This window comes from Halichoerus grypus, chromosome 7 (assembly GCF_964656455.1).
Source record: "Halichoerus grypus chromosome 7, mHalGry1.hap1.1, whole genome shotgun sequence".
Lineage (NCBI taxonomy): Eukaryota > Metazoa > Chordata > Mammalia > Carnivora > Phocidae > Halichoerus > Halichoerus grypus.
This window is the reverse complement of record NC_135718.1, coordinates 55,726,594-55,740,629: the sequence shown is the minus strand read 5'-3', so window position 1 is coordinate 55,740,629 and position 14,036 is coordinate 55,726,594. Positions and strand designations below refer to the sequence as shown.

General features: G+C 49.7%; 1 protein-coding gene and 1 non-coding gene across 2 annotated transcripts in view; both read left to right on the top strand.

The window, feature by feature from the left end:
* Nucleotides 1-14,036, top strand: part of HK1 (hexokinase 1) — a 62,460-nt gene that overhangs the window by 15,989 nt on the left and 32,435 nt on the right. Inside the window, exons 2-3 of the mRNA XM_036113802.2 lie at nt 2,357-2,519; nt 13,473-13,621. Of these exons, the coding sequence (XP_035969695.1) occupies nt 2,357-2,519; nt 13,473-13,621 (312 nt within the window). The remainder of the gene's footprint in view (nt 1-2,356; nt 2,520-13,472; nt 13,622-14,036) is intronic.
* Nucleotides 9,616-9,688, top strand: TRNAN-GUU (transfer RNA asparagine (anticodon GUU)). Its single transcript has one exon. It is a non-coding gene; the product is annotated as a tRNA-Asn (tRNA).

The window sequence follows — 14,036 nt, the reverse complement described above, 5'->3', positions numbered from 1 at the left end:
AAGGCTCGCTGTGCTTTGGGATCAAGTCTAAATTTGTTAACGTGTGTTACTAGATCCTGCACAATTTAGCTCCTCACAGTCTTTCTAGTTGCCTCACTTTTTACACTGTGCTTGATCCATATTGAATTTCTTTCTGTTCCTTGCACACACCTCCCCCCCCCCCCCCCCCCGCCTTTGGCCTTCACACATGCTCTTGACCGTGCCTGGATGCACACCCTGACATCACGCCTCCGGGAAGCCTTCTCAGTAGACTTCTGCTCCTGGGGCTGCTCACACACCCTTGTATCGTGACTGCCTCTCCCCCGCCAGACTGTGGGCACCACGACAGCAAGTTTTGCTAATCTGGTGCCAGCCTTGGGGGTAGGACAGAGCGTGTCTTCTCCTAAGGCCGTGATTCTGGCAGTTTCTACTTAAGCTCTTGGTAGTTTCTGATTGCTCTTCTCTGCAAGGCTTTATCACAAGGGGGAAGGGAAAAGGTGGCTGTGGTAGGAGAGCTTGGGGGTGGGGGCAGGGCTGTCTCTGGCCGCCGAGGACACTGGGGGACTCCTGCCAATGTGCTGATGGTTCGTGAGGCAGGGGACAGGCAGGGCCTGGGGGAGCACAAGGCATGGAGACCAGAGTGAGCAGAAGGCTGCCCCGGCTCAAATATGCAGAAATGACCTAGGGCTGGGGACTCTGTGTCCTTGAGTCAGGACGTTTCCAGCCACCCTGCAAAGTGAGCATGAGATGCCATTCTCAGAAGCAAATAAGCATCAAGGTCTTTTCAGCCTCATTGGGTCATAAATCTCTCTCTCCATCCCCCGGGAGCCTTCTGTGTGCAAGGCTGCGTGCAAGGCACTGGGGGGTCAAGGTGAATGGAGCAGGCCCTGTAAAGGTGACAGGTGCAGAAAGCTGTGATCCAGGCTCTACCGTGCAGAGAGATCAGTGCTGAGGGAGGGGTCATCTCCAGCCTGAGGAACTCCGACATCTGCAGGAGGAGGTGAGATTTGATCTGAACCTGGAAGGGTAGGGGAGATTTGGATAGCTGGGAAGAGAAGGAAGGGCTTTTTGGTGGGAAAGCCCAGGGATCCCCCCAGGAATGGTCGAGGTGTTTAGGCCGGAGTTCCGAGAGCACGAAGCCACGCCTGCAGAGTGTTGGCACCTCGGACATGGAAGACACTGCGAGGCTTTGAGCACGGAAAAGAATTGACCAGGGTTGCACTTTAAGAAGGTGACTGTGGCAGTGGTGTACAGGATGGGTTGGAAGGGAGAGAGATTGAAGATGGAAAACCATTACAGTGAATGACTGAGGAGGAATCAGCAGTGAGGAAGGAGAAATCCAGGCACATGGCTGTCAGGGCTTCCTAAGCCAAAGGGAAGCAAAAAGAATGAATGGTGAGACAAGGTGACTTAGAGCTGGGTACAGAGTAGGTGCCCAATAAATACTTTCTGAGAGAATAAATGGGAAGATACTATGAAGGAAGAATAGCCAGCGACAGTCCAAGGGGTCTGTGGTTGGGAGCCTTGGAACCCCAAGGAGAATGGGGAGCCCAGGAAGAGCAGTAGATTGGGGCAGTACTGGGAATGACTTGCAAGTATGGGCACGTCGGCCCTGGCCCATGGGTGTGGGAGCCTGGGGGCTGTCTCCGTACCTTCTGGGGATGGTGGAGTTAAGGTCTCTCTGCTCTGGGCCTGCCGCCCCTTGTCCTGAATGATTCCAGCCCTTTGGCCACTGTTTCCACCCACCTAGAAATCGTGCCCGAGGAAACCCACCAGCACCACTGTGTCACGTTAACACTAATGTTTACTGAGCACTTTCTGTGTTCTGAGTGCTTCTCCGTCTCATCTGATTTTAAAACTCCCATCTGTGAGATTTACCATGTCAGTTTCTCAGTTGAGGAAACTGAAAATCTCACAGCTGTTAAGTGATGGTGCTGGGATTTGAACCCCACGTGGCTGGCTCTGGCACCCTCGTTCTTAACCTCTGTGACACTGCCATCCACTTGAGGATGAGCCAGCTACTTCTCACAGAGGAAGGGAGTCATGTGCAGGCTTAGGGCGCCTCCGGCATGTGCTTGGGGATCGAAGGGCAACTTCCGTGTAACATTCGAGGACTGGAAGGGACTTGGAGCTACCTGGTTCATTTTACAGGAAGAACTGGGGCTTGGAGCATTTGCAAGACTGCTCTGAGGGACGTGGCTGATGGCATTTGCATGACTGCCTATCTCATCATGTGGTGTGTCAGAGTCTGTGGGAGCTGGTTTGTCCTAGACAGGCGGGCACCTCACCCTGTCCTGTCCTGCCCCAGCCCGACTCAAGCTGAAATGACCTTCTTCAGGCTTGGCCTCACTTTCCTTCCTTCTTATCCTTCCCCCAGATTGACAAGTATCTCTATGCCATGCGGCTCTCCGATGAAACTCTAATAGATATCATGACTCGTTTCAAGAAGGAGATGAAGAATGGCCTCTCCCGGGATTTTAATCCAACAGCCACAGTCAAGATGTTGCCAACGTTTGTAAGGTCCATCCCTGATGGTTCAGGTGAGTCTCTCACCCAGAGATTGGGCTCTGAGAGCTGAACTCTCTGTGAAAACATCTTTCCTACTTTCTTTTCATTTGTTCATTTCGTCCCTCCTTCATTCCTTCATTCATTCATCTATCTGTTCTGCCATCCATCCTCCATCCATCCATCCTCTGTCCATCCACCCTCCATCCATCCATCCATCCGTCATATGCGTACTGAACATCTGCCGTGTGCCACGCACTGGAGACGCCATGGTTGGACAAGGCTAATCTGCCCTCATTGGACTGACTGTCTAGTGGCTAATGATAAGGAAGGGTCGTGTGTGTGTGTGTGTGTGTGTGTGCGCGCGTTGCTCTAGAACATGAGAGTCTCCAGAACAAATGAAGAGTTCATTTTAGGAAAATGTCTTCATCAGGGCACCAAGACCTCCCTTCAGATAAGTAGCAATCCAGTGGCCAGCTGGGTATTGGACTCAGAGGGGAGATTCACGTTCCCATCTAAAAGAGTTTTATAGATGTTAAATGAAGGTAGCCCCTCAAGCAGACAAACGGCAAGGGGAGGTAGAATTAGAGAAAAAAATTCTGTCTGTGTGCAGCTGTGTAGCTCATGGCCCACAAAGGGGAGTTGGGGGCTCCCCGTGGATCGTCAGTACCCCTTCCCCAGAGGAGGGGGCTTAGCTCCTGCACCCGGCAGAGTGGAGGCTGAGAGGGCACAGCTCGGCTCGCTCGGAGGAGGCCGTTCTGCCCGGCTGACCCGCAGCTAGTTGTTTGCAGGGGCGGTGCTGCGCCGGCCCCGGCTTGGCTCCCTCCCAGGAATCCCGCTCCGGCCTGGGGTTCACCTGCTGCACGAGAGGGAGGGGGAGAGATTATGGGGAGGTCCGGTTTCTCTAGGTTTCTCCAGGGGTTGTGAGTCTACGCCCTGAGAGCCTAGCCCTCACACCCGCCTGTTGTTTCTTCCCTGCTCTGGAGGCTTCGCTTCAGGCCTCGGTCTGGAGCATTGGGTACGCAGCCTGCGAGATGGGTGTCAGGAAAGCAGCCGTTCCAGTTGATGTTCACAAAGGATGGGCAAGCGCACAGCTTGTTGGAGCGGAGCGGCCGCGGTGGGACGGTCGTGCGTGTCTGCGGTGCTCTTTAGAAAGTCCCGGATGAGATCTGGATGCTGATGGGGGGCATGTGCTCTGTTGGCTCTGTGGTCACGTACGCATTGGCGTTTATATCTCTCATGGTTCTCGACTGTCGGAAATCTATTCCACGTCCCTCCTTTTGTTTTCCTTGAGGTCCTGGTTACCAGCAGTTTTAACTTTTTAATAACGGAGCAAAGAAACTCTGGTCACTGGAGTGGTGGGGCTGTGGTGTGCCTGGGTTTTGTCCGATGTCTCTGGCTTTGTGGTTCACTCCTGCTTTTTCCCCAGCTCCAGATGGCACTCACATCTAGGAGCATGGAGCCTTTCCAGGATTAGCAGAGTTCTGTCGGAGAGGCATGGCTGTGCCTGCTTCCAGCTAAGAGAAGGGGAAGGGGGAGGTAACGTGCGTGTGGGCAGCCCCCGGAGGGCCCCTACTCTGGCTCGGCTTGGGAGAGTGCAGAGGGATACCTGATGCCCGCAGGGCCCCGATCCTGTGTGACTGGCGCGGGGCTAACAGCCCGAGGACCATATGTCATGCCGGGACCGTGTGTCAGCCAGGGGTGTTCTTTACTCTTTTAGAAACATTTGCAGAGTTGAGGGTCTCTAAGTGTGATCCAGCTACATGAGTAATCTAGCCATTTACCCCTATCAGCTGGGGAAAAACACTCTGCAGCCCCTCTCAGACATTCATAACAGATGCCAAGACACTGTAGGCCCTGAGCTGCAGAAATCTGTTGAACCTGGCTTACCTGCCTTTTCCCCTAACCTTTGATCTTTTCTTACACGTTCCATCTATTTTGAGACACTTTTTAGTTTGAATGTCTCTGAAATCAGCAGTGCATTATCTATCACTGCATCTTAAGATTATAATGGGTGGTGTTCGTTCGTTCTTCGTGTTATGTAAAATAACGACGCGTCTGACACTCAGCCCTGTTTTAAGTGTGATGACGTGTGGTAATGCCCGTGCTGGGCGTCCTGGCGTTTCTGGAATGGGAGCCAGCTGCGTGGGCCCCACGCCTCCTTTTGAGCCTCTCTTCTCCAGTGTGGACGGGGCCAAATATTTAGGGCCTCTGAGGAGCACAGAGTGGTGTTGACCGAAGGAGGATGAGGGGTGAAACCAAAGCCCTGCAGTATGAAGACCCCCTTCCTGTGCAGCCTGGGTCTGCCTGTTGGCTCTCAGCGCCCTCCCCTGCCTCACCCGCCTAGCCCTGCCCCTGCCTCCATGCGCCTTCTGGCTTCTGGTGGTGGCGGGCAGTCCTTGGTGCTGCTTGGCCTGCCAGTTGCATGTCTCCAGTCTCTGCCTATGTCATTACAGGGCATTTCCCTCTTATGGGGATCCTAATCAGATTAGGCCCCACATTCAGGGCTCATCTTAACCTGATTACATCTGCAAAGACCTTGTTTCCAAATAAGGTCTTGTTTCCGGGTCCCAAGGGTTAGGACTTCAGTGTATCTTTTTGGGGAGCACCGTGCAACCCGAACACACCCTTATAGCCTTGCTCCCCATAACTGTTCCTAATATTCATGGTTGGGCTCAGTTCATATGCCCTGGGGCCCACACTCCATTTGGAACGGACCCTACAGCCCCACACAGGCTGATGCCAAGGCCTCGCATACCTGCCCCCAGTCCACTCCCTGCCCCTTTGTGACTGGGGTGCCTCCACCCTCACCTCCCCTGCACCCCTTTATCAACCAAGAACCAGGAGGGCCCCTGGAGTAGTCTGAATGAGGGTCTTCTTGATAGTAAACCGTGCAGTTCCCTTTTTAAATGTTAATCACTGCTTTAACTGTATAATTAGTCAGCGACAGAATTAGTGGTAATCCCAAACCACTGAGGGATAAATTGGACTCAGCTCGGTGGAGAGATGCCCCCACCTGTTAAGGGTGGTGTGACTTCCAAGTCAAAGGGAGAAACAAACCTTTCTTTTCCTGCTGACCTTGACCGGGGGGGACTGGACTCAGAGTTTTGAAACTCTACTGATTTTTTGGAAATGTATCAGCACATTTTTATTATTATTATTCCCCCCTTTGGACATTTTTTATGGGCAGTGGTTTTTCTTTTAATCGCTTTTCAGTAATCTATACGTTAATTTTTTTTTTTTTTAAACCCTAAAGTGGCTTTTAGCTGCTGCATATCCTTTTTGGAGTAGGAAAGGTATGAATAATAAATAAAAGAAGGAAAATATTGAAGCCTTTTTACTTTGGTGACTTGGCTAAACAGAAAGTCCCTTTTCAGAGCTGCGAATCTCTGGGGATGTCTGGCTTCCCTTAGAACGGCTCGCTGTGTGTCTCATTCACGAAACCTCCCCTTTTCTCTCTTCCTCTCATTTCTCAGTAAGGTTATTGGAAATGCCAATTAGGTGGCAAGGTTTTTGAGGGTAAATTGAGTTGAATATTTCGCTGTTTCTGCCTCGTGGTTCTGAGCATGCGCTTTCCCCAAAGGATAAGTTGGAAAATATTTGATCTGCGGTGTGTTCAGTTAATTTTGGGGGCCCCAAATATACATAGCATTTCTTTAGGTCAAAGGAAAGAAAATACTGTCTTTTCCCATGGCATTTGGGCTGGTCACTTCCCTTTCTCTGTCTTTGTTTCCTTATCTGGGAAGAAGGTTGGATTGTCTCAAAAATTCTCTCCGCCTGTGAAATTTGCATTCTCGGGTTCTGGTTGGGTTTTTGATGAAGGTGTAGAACTGTCGTCAAGTAGCTGGGTTGCAGACCCGGAGGGAGAGCCTTTGTATCTCACGTACGGAATCAACTCGTTGAGCAGGGCAAAAGTAGGCATTTCCTGAAGGCGGGGTTTCTGTTTGCTCTGTATTTCATCCAGTACAGACCAGGACTCGAGAGAGACATCTGTCCCTGTGTTTGTTTTCCATTATTTGCTGCGAATAATGGTGGTCATCGTCAAGTGGAGAGCTGCCAGGGGCCCTTCAGATGCTTTGTGTAATGAGCCTTCTCTGGAAGAGCGGTTCTCCTGGCATCGGTGGAAATGGGAAATGTGGGAAGAAGGTACAAGTAGGAGGCGGCAGGGGCAGGAAGGAAGGTTGAGGCTGAAGATTTGACGAGGTAGTTGGAGGGAAGCCCAGTGCTATAAAAAGAGGCTGAACTTGAAATTAAAGGGGAGGGAAAAACAAACCCAAAACACTGGATTAATCTCTGGCTCTGCTGCTTATTATCTGTCCGACCTTGGAGGCGTCACTTAACTTGCCTGTGCCTCCATTTCCTCATCTGTAAAATGGGTTATCAAACCCGGCTTTCCCCGGCTCAGAGGGCTGCAAGAGGATCAAATGAAAGTGCTTTGGAAACCGCAAACCACTGTGAGAATTCCAGTGGGTCCTTGTCCTCCTTAACACTAGTGTCATCTAATTAATTTTCTAAGAATTCTTTGGGAGGACCCTTCCCAGCGGATGCAGCCAGTCAGAGGATCCCCACCCTCAGGCCTAACCATGTAGGTCTAGCCCTGGGAAAAAACGATTCAGAATTTTTCAGAAATCACTGGCATCTCTGTGATGCTATAGGGGGAGGAGGCCGAAGAAAGGGGAAAGCAAAGGCAGGCTGTCTCACTCCCACCCTGGTATCCCACAGAATGTGGAGGAGCCCCCAGATGGCAGCAGTGCGGTGATGGGGCACCGTGGCTGTAATCGGGGAACCAACCTGAGATGAAATAGATGCCCTTTGTTATGGAGGGCAAGTAGGTATTTGGGGGATTCATTCCCTAATAAAGAATATCGGACTCAGGAGCCTTCTGGTTGTAGCTGAAAGAAATCGAACTCAAATGTGTATAAGCAAAAAGAGCAAAATTTTAGGTTCATAGAACTGGGAAATCTAGTTGTAAGTTGGCTTCTGTATCCTGGGACTCACCTGTCCCTTATTCTTTCAGTCTGTGTGTTGGCTGCATTCAAAGGCTGCCTCTTCCTTCGGGTGGCAGAGATAGATGGCTCTGGCAGCCAAAGCTGACAGCCGCCTCAGAACCGGTGATCCCAGCGGTGGTCTTGGAGAGGGCGATGATTGGCTGACTTGGGTCATGTGCCCATCCTGAGCCAATCATTATGGCCAGGGTGGGAGACTCTGGATGCTCCTGGATCATGCACCTGGATCACACATTTGTCCCCCTAGAGCTGGAGCAGGGGTTCAGCCTACCCCCAACCTCAGATGAAAAACAGGGAGGATAGTTATCTAAAGAGATGCTAGACAGCCCCCAAAGTTTACCGGAAATCTTGCTGCCCTTACCAGGAGTCATTCCTTGGTATCGTTTGCCTTGGCAGAGAATAGGACCAGACACACATGCATTTGACCCAGCCAGTTCTTTTGAACTAGTGGCAAACACTGATTCCCTGCTGTGTACAAGACTTAGCACGGGGGAAGGAAGGAAGCATGTTACATTGCCCTCACCTTCAAGTCGCTTATCATCCAACTGAGGAAGATAGGACACATAACGTAAAAGATAATGAGCATCACAATATTTGCAAGTATGTGAGCGACTAAGAAGAGGGAGGCGTTCTGGCAGTGCCAAAGGCGTGCCCACGAGCAAGTCATTCAGCTGGATTGGTTGAGCTTTGTCCCACGGCTCCCGAGCTGCAAATGTGATTTACAGAAGGAGGTGCCAGCTGCCATTTCTTTGAGCAATCACACACGCACCCTGGAAGCAGGGTCACTGCTCAGGGAAGGATCAGGAACTGCACTGGGCTTGACAATGACCCCTTGTAAACTGCCCTCTGGGAAAGGCCCTCCTCAAATCGGTCAACTCCCACCTGCAGCTGTGGGGGGTGTCCAGTGTTTAGTGTTGTCTTGACATCTCAAGGTCACCTTTTCTGGTTGCCATCTCTGACTCAAACTTCTTCTTGGGACCCTGTTGACCCGTACTTGTTGAACAAAGGAGCAGGGGAGAGCTGGAGTGGGCGGACCACAGCAGGCAACTGGGGTGGAGCAGGGGGCTTTGCGGAGTTGCAGAAGTGGGGCCCAGCCCCGTGTACCCTAAGGCCAGATTCTTCCGGTTATCGGCAGCTGAGGTCATTTTCACTTATCCTGCTTGAAAAACTTCAGGCCTGGGTCCTGCCGAGGTGCTGCCTGAAACCTGACTCGGTCCTGCAGCAGGGGCTGAAAGCTCTCACCTGATCTGTGTCGGCACCGCTAACCGGCAGCTCCCGCGCAGGCACCTGGAACCTGAGCACAAGAAGCTGCTTTCACTTAAGACCTTTGATTCAACTGAAAAGGAGACTTTTGACCACGCTAGCAACTGAAGAACGGGTCATGCTATTTTTTTTTTAAGTTATGATGTAAAGTCGGTGTAAAACAGGAAAGAAAGAAATACATGTTTATTCAAACATGAAAGCAGTAAAAAATTAAGTTAAAACGTTGAAACAAAGCAAAAGGCACCCATAATTTCACACTAGCACGATGTTTGCCTTTGTGCCCGTTCATCTGCACAAGTGGCGTAGAATTGTTTACCGTACTGAGTGTGCATCGTCTTCACTGGAGAACAGGGAGGAACAAAACCAAAAGCCGCAAGGAGTCGTGGATGTTGAGGAACCCCAGAAAGAAAGGCGGCCATTCTGGTGGTGCTAAAGTCTCACTCCACTGCCGCCTTGGGGATCTGTGTCCACGAGGTCTGTCCGGCAGGCAGACGGAGCCAGTCGTGGTGACTTTGAGCTTTGGATCCACGTTCTGGCTCTGCCACGTAGTTTGTGTGCCTGGGCTAGTCACCTAACCCCTCCCGGCCTTTACTTGCTCACCTGCAAAATGGAGATCACAGTAGTACCTACTGCACAGGGTTGAGGGAGTTAAAAATAAAATGATGCGTATGAAGGACATAGCAACTGGAGTGCACAGAGGCTTAGTGAATGTCAGTTGATGGTAAAATAAAGTGCTTTTGATATTCTAGTAATTCGTCCTCCTGAGAGGAGCCACCTCATACCGAATTCAGTTATTTAACTAGGTAAGCACCATGGGGATTAAGGTTCTGATGGGAACCCCTAAGAAAACTCTAAACTGGGCGCCTGGCTGGCTCAGTCAGTAGAGCACGCGACTGTTGATCTCGGGGTTGTGAGTTCGAGCCCCACGCTGGGTGTAGAGATTACTTAAAAATAGAATCTTAAAAAAAAAAACAAAAACAAACTCAAACCAAAAAACCTTCTAAACGAATTCGAACAACCCACAAAGTCTGGGTCAGAATTTCCTAGCAATCTGTGACATCTGCTTCCTGGCGTTCTCCCTTGGTCTGTTTCCTTTGGACCATAGAAACAATTTAAAACCAGTGGCATCATGTGGTATATTCATACAATGGAATATAATTCAGTCATAGAAATGGACTAGCTACTGATACATGCCACAACATAGACGAACCTTGAAAACATCAGAAACATCAGCTATAGTAGGTGAAAGAAGCCATCCACAATAGACCACCTCTTGTATGAGTCCATTGGTATGAAATGTCCAGAGTAGGAACATCTAGAGAGACAGACAGTAGATTTGTGGTCATTGGTGCATAAGAGGGGTTGCCAGGAAGTAGGGAGTGATGACACCTCGTGGGTACGGAGTTTCTTTCTGGGATGCTGAAAATGTTCTAAAAGTAGGTAGTGATGGTTGTGCAACTCTGTAAATACACTGAAGGACCACTGAATTCTACACTTTAAAATGGATGAATTGTAACAAACTGGAATTAAAATAAGAACCTTAAAAAAATAAAATGGATGAGTTGTATGATACAGGGATAATTTCTCAATAAATTTCTCAACCGACCAGCACTATGACTGTTTTGTGCTTAATGACCAATAAGCAGGGCTACCTTGAGTGAGTGAGTGATTGGGTCACCAGCCCCTGTGATCAAGCAGCCATAGAGCATTTGTTGAGCTCTCCGGGGTGCCATGGGTAAGATGCACACAAGCCCAGGGTGTGGTTTTTTCCCTTAAGGAACTTGAGAGAGAGGTTAAGAGTGGGGAAAATTCACTCTGAGAATTCTTTGGTTTGTTCATTGATTCCTTTACCACCTCATGAGTTCAAGTATTTGTTGAGCTCTTACTGTATATCAAACACCATTCTAAGTTCCAGAAATAGAGCAGTGTGTCAGAGCCGACCAGTCAGTGGAATCAAATACAAAGATGTGTTTGCTTTATAAAAGAGAAGCTTTTTTTTTCTTCCTAACCATTATCTTAAAAAATAAGAAGAAGAAAGCTCAAGAGACCCAAAATAGCCAAAGCAATCTTGAAAAAGAAGAACAAAGTTGGAGGACTTTCACTTCCTTGTTTCAAATTTTACTACAAAGCGACAATCAAGATGCTGTGGTACTGGTGTAAGGATGATAGATCAGTGGATCAGAATTGAGAGTTCAGGATATCAATTATATATCAAAATTGGGGTGGGGGGAAGAATTGAGAGTTCAGAAACCCATACATGTATGGTCGCTTGAGTTTTGACAAAGGTGCCAAGACTGTTCAATGAAGGAAAGAACAGTCTTTTCAGCAAATGTTGCTGGGATAAGTGGATATCCACATGTAAAAGAACGAGGTTGGACCCCTGCCTCACACCATAAAGAAAAATCAACTCAGAATGGATCAAATTCCGACATGTAAGAGCTAAAAGTATAAAACTCTTGGCAAGAAACATAGGTGTGAATCTCTGTGACCCTGGTTTTGGCGATGGCTTCTAAGATATGACCCCAAAGGCACAAACAACAAAGGAAAACAACAGATACAGTGTACTTCGTCAAAATGGAAAACTCGTATGCTTCAAAAGTCACCATCAAGAAAGTGAAAAGACAGTCCACAGAATGAGAGACCATATTTACGAGTCATATATCTGATAGGGACTTAGGTCTAGAATGTGAAAGAACTCTTACAACTCAACACTCCAACGACAACCCCATTTTTAAAACAAGCCAGGGAATCTGAATAGACGTTTCTCCAAAGAAGGCAAAACATGGCCAAGAAGCTCGTGAAGAGGTGCTCATTGTCATTAGCCAGAGAAATGCAAACCAAAATAAAATAAGAGGATGATAAGAATTGAGGATGTGGAGAAATTGGAACCTTTATGATTCACAGGTGGGATGGACAATGGGGCAACTCCTCCAGACACCAGTGGCAGTTCCTCAGGAAGTTCAACGTGAGTTACCACTCGACAGCCGTTCTACTTCTAGGTATATACCCAAGGGAAATAAAAACAGGGCCGCACAAGAAGTTGTGCGGAAGTATCCATAGCAGTGTTATTCATGACCGCCAGAGGTAGAAATGACCCAGATATTCCGTCCACAGACCAATGGGTAAATGAAATGAGGTACCGCCATACCATGGCCTGTTACTTGGCCATACGGAAATGAAGTGCCCGCCCCTGCTACGCCAAGATGCTGGTCACAGGCGGCCACGTGCTGTGTGATGGCCTTCGTACGAACTGTCCAGAATGCACATGGCTGTGGGGACAGAGAGTAGGTTAATGGTTGCTTAGGGCAGTGGGGGAAGAGGGTGCTTGCCTGCTTAAGAGGGAGATAGTTAAAGGGTACAGGATTTCTTTTTTGAGGTGATGAAAGCGCTCTCAGACTGGTTCGTGGCAATGGTGGCGTCACTGAATTTATGAAAAACCGTGGAATTGCACACTTTAAATGGGTGACTTGTGTGGTGATTTATATCTCAATGATGCCATTACTGAAAAATAGAATATTAAAGATGCTTCCGTAGGAAAATGAGATCCCAGACAGACTGGTATTTATGCTGCTGTAGTACTGATGACTTTGGGGACTCCTGGGGCTCAGGATGGCAGTGGTGGCTGTCACCCCTGGCCTGATTGATACCCGTTGGGGCAGTTGGGGATGTCACATCAGTAGTAAAATTCACAGATTTTCACTGTGTTTTTGGAAGCATGTGTGAGAATTACTAATGAGAAATAGGGTAAAGAATGTTAGGTGGTGGCTTGATGGTTTGGGACCCTTCCCATGGCCTCCTCCCCTGCTGCTGTCTGGTGGCCCCGGGCGTACGGTGCCATCATCTGTGTCCCACTGAGCCCCACCTCAGTCAGTGCACACACTGGGCCTGAGGGATGCAACCATATCAAGCCAGTTCCTGCTACGGGACTAAGTGGGACTCCTGCTAAAAGCCTTCCCTGGGTAGAAACGACACAGGTACCCCCCGGCAGGTGGGTGGATGGATAGGCCGGCTGGTAACTGCATGCAGTGGGTTATATCAGGCAGCCGCAGAAAGCGGTGAAACTCTGACACACGCTACAACATGAACTTTGAGACATTATGCAGAGTGAAAGAAGCCAGACACAAAAGGCCAAGTATTGTGATTCCACTTCTGTCAACTGTCCAGACGAGGCGAATCTGTGGTGACAGCAAGGCTAGACGCGGTGACCCAGGGACTAGGGGAAGAAGAGTGGGGAGTGGTTCTAGAGTTTCATCACCCTGTCAGGGCTGAGGGAGAGTCTTGGTGGTGGTGATGCTTGCACAACATTGTACTTAACAATTTTCTGTTATGTAGATTTTACCACAATTTAACCCTCCCCCACCCCGGGGAGTAAGTGGAGGTGTGGCAGGAACTCAAGGCATGGGATGAACCTCACATATGGGGTGTTCTCGGAGTTGAAATGCTATTTGTATTTTATGGATAACAGTGCTGTCTGGGGGAAAGGGTAGGAATTAGAAAAAGCTTGGGGTGGGGGGGCTCTGTATGGCACCCGCGTTCCCCTGCTTGGAGCTGGCCAGCCACACACCGGGCTGGGTTGGGTCCATTTTCCAGACAGGGCAGTGGTTGGGTGAGGTTTGCACGGGAGAGGCAGGCCAGCCGGATGCTGTCAAGAGGCAGGCAAAGCATGGGGTCTTCCCATCACATGTGACCCTGATGTGATACCTGTTGTCTCCTAAACAGAAAAGGGAGATTTCATTGCCCTGGATCTTGGCGGGTCTTCCTTTCGAATTCTGAGGGTACAAGTGAATCATGACCAAAACCAGAATGTTCACATGGAGTCCGAGATTTACGACACCCCGGAGAACATCGTGCACGGCAGTGGAAGCCAGGTGGGTCCCCCCGCTCCCTTCTGATCAGCCCCAGCGGGCTCATACCTCTGGGAACCAGCCCCCCAAGCTCTGGTGTCTGAGCCCCTGGAAGGAGTCCCTCATAGGTCACGTGGAGAGGGGCTGCTGGGTGGAAGGGTGTGTGACCATCTAAAGAGAGCCCACCGTCTGGGAAAATTGGTGCATGGGAGGGGGGCCGCTGGGACTTGCACAGGCTGGAGGGTATGAGGAGGGGGCCCGGCAGCTCTGTGGGTAAATGTATTCATTTCCTAAGGATCCTGGGGTTGGCTGCTCAGTGCAGGTTTCCCAGAGCCCTTGGGTGAAAACAGCCCTTCTTCCAAGTCATTGGCCTTCCCCCCAGCTCACCTGGAGCCCAGGCCTCACAGGGTCTGGCGGTCACTTTGTAGGGCATCAGGAA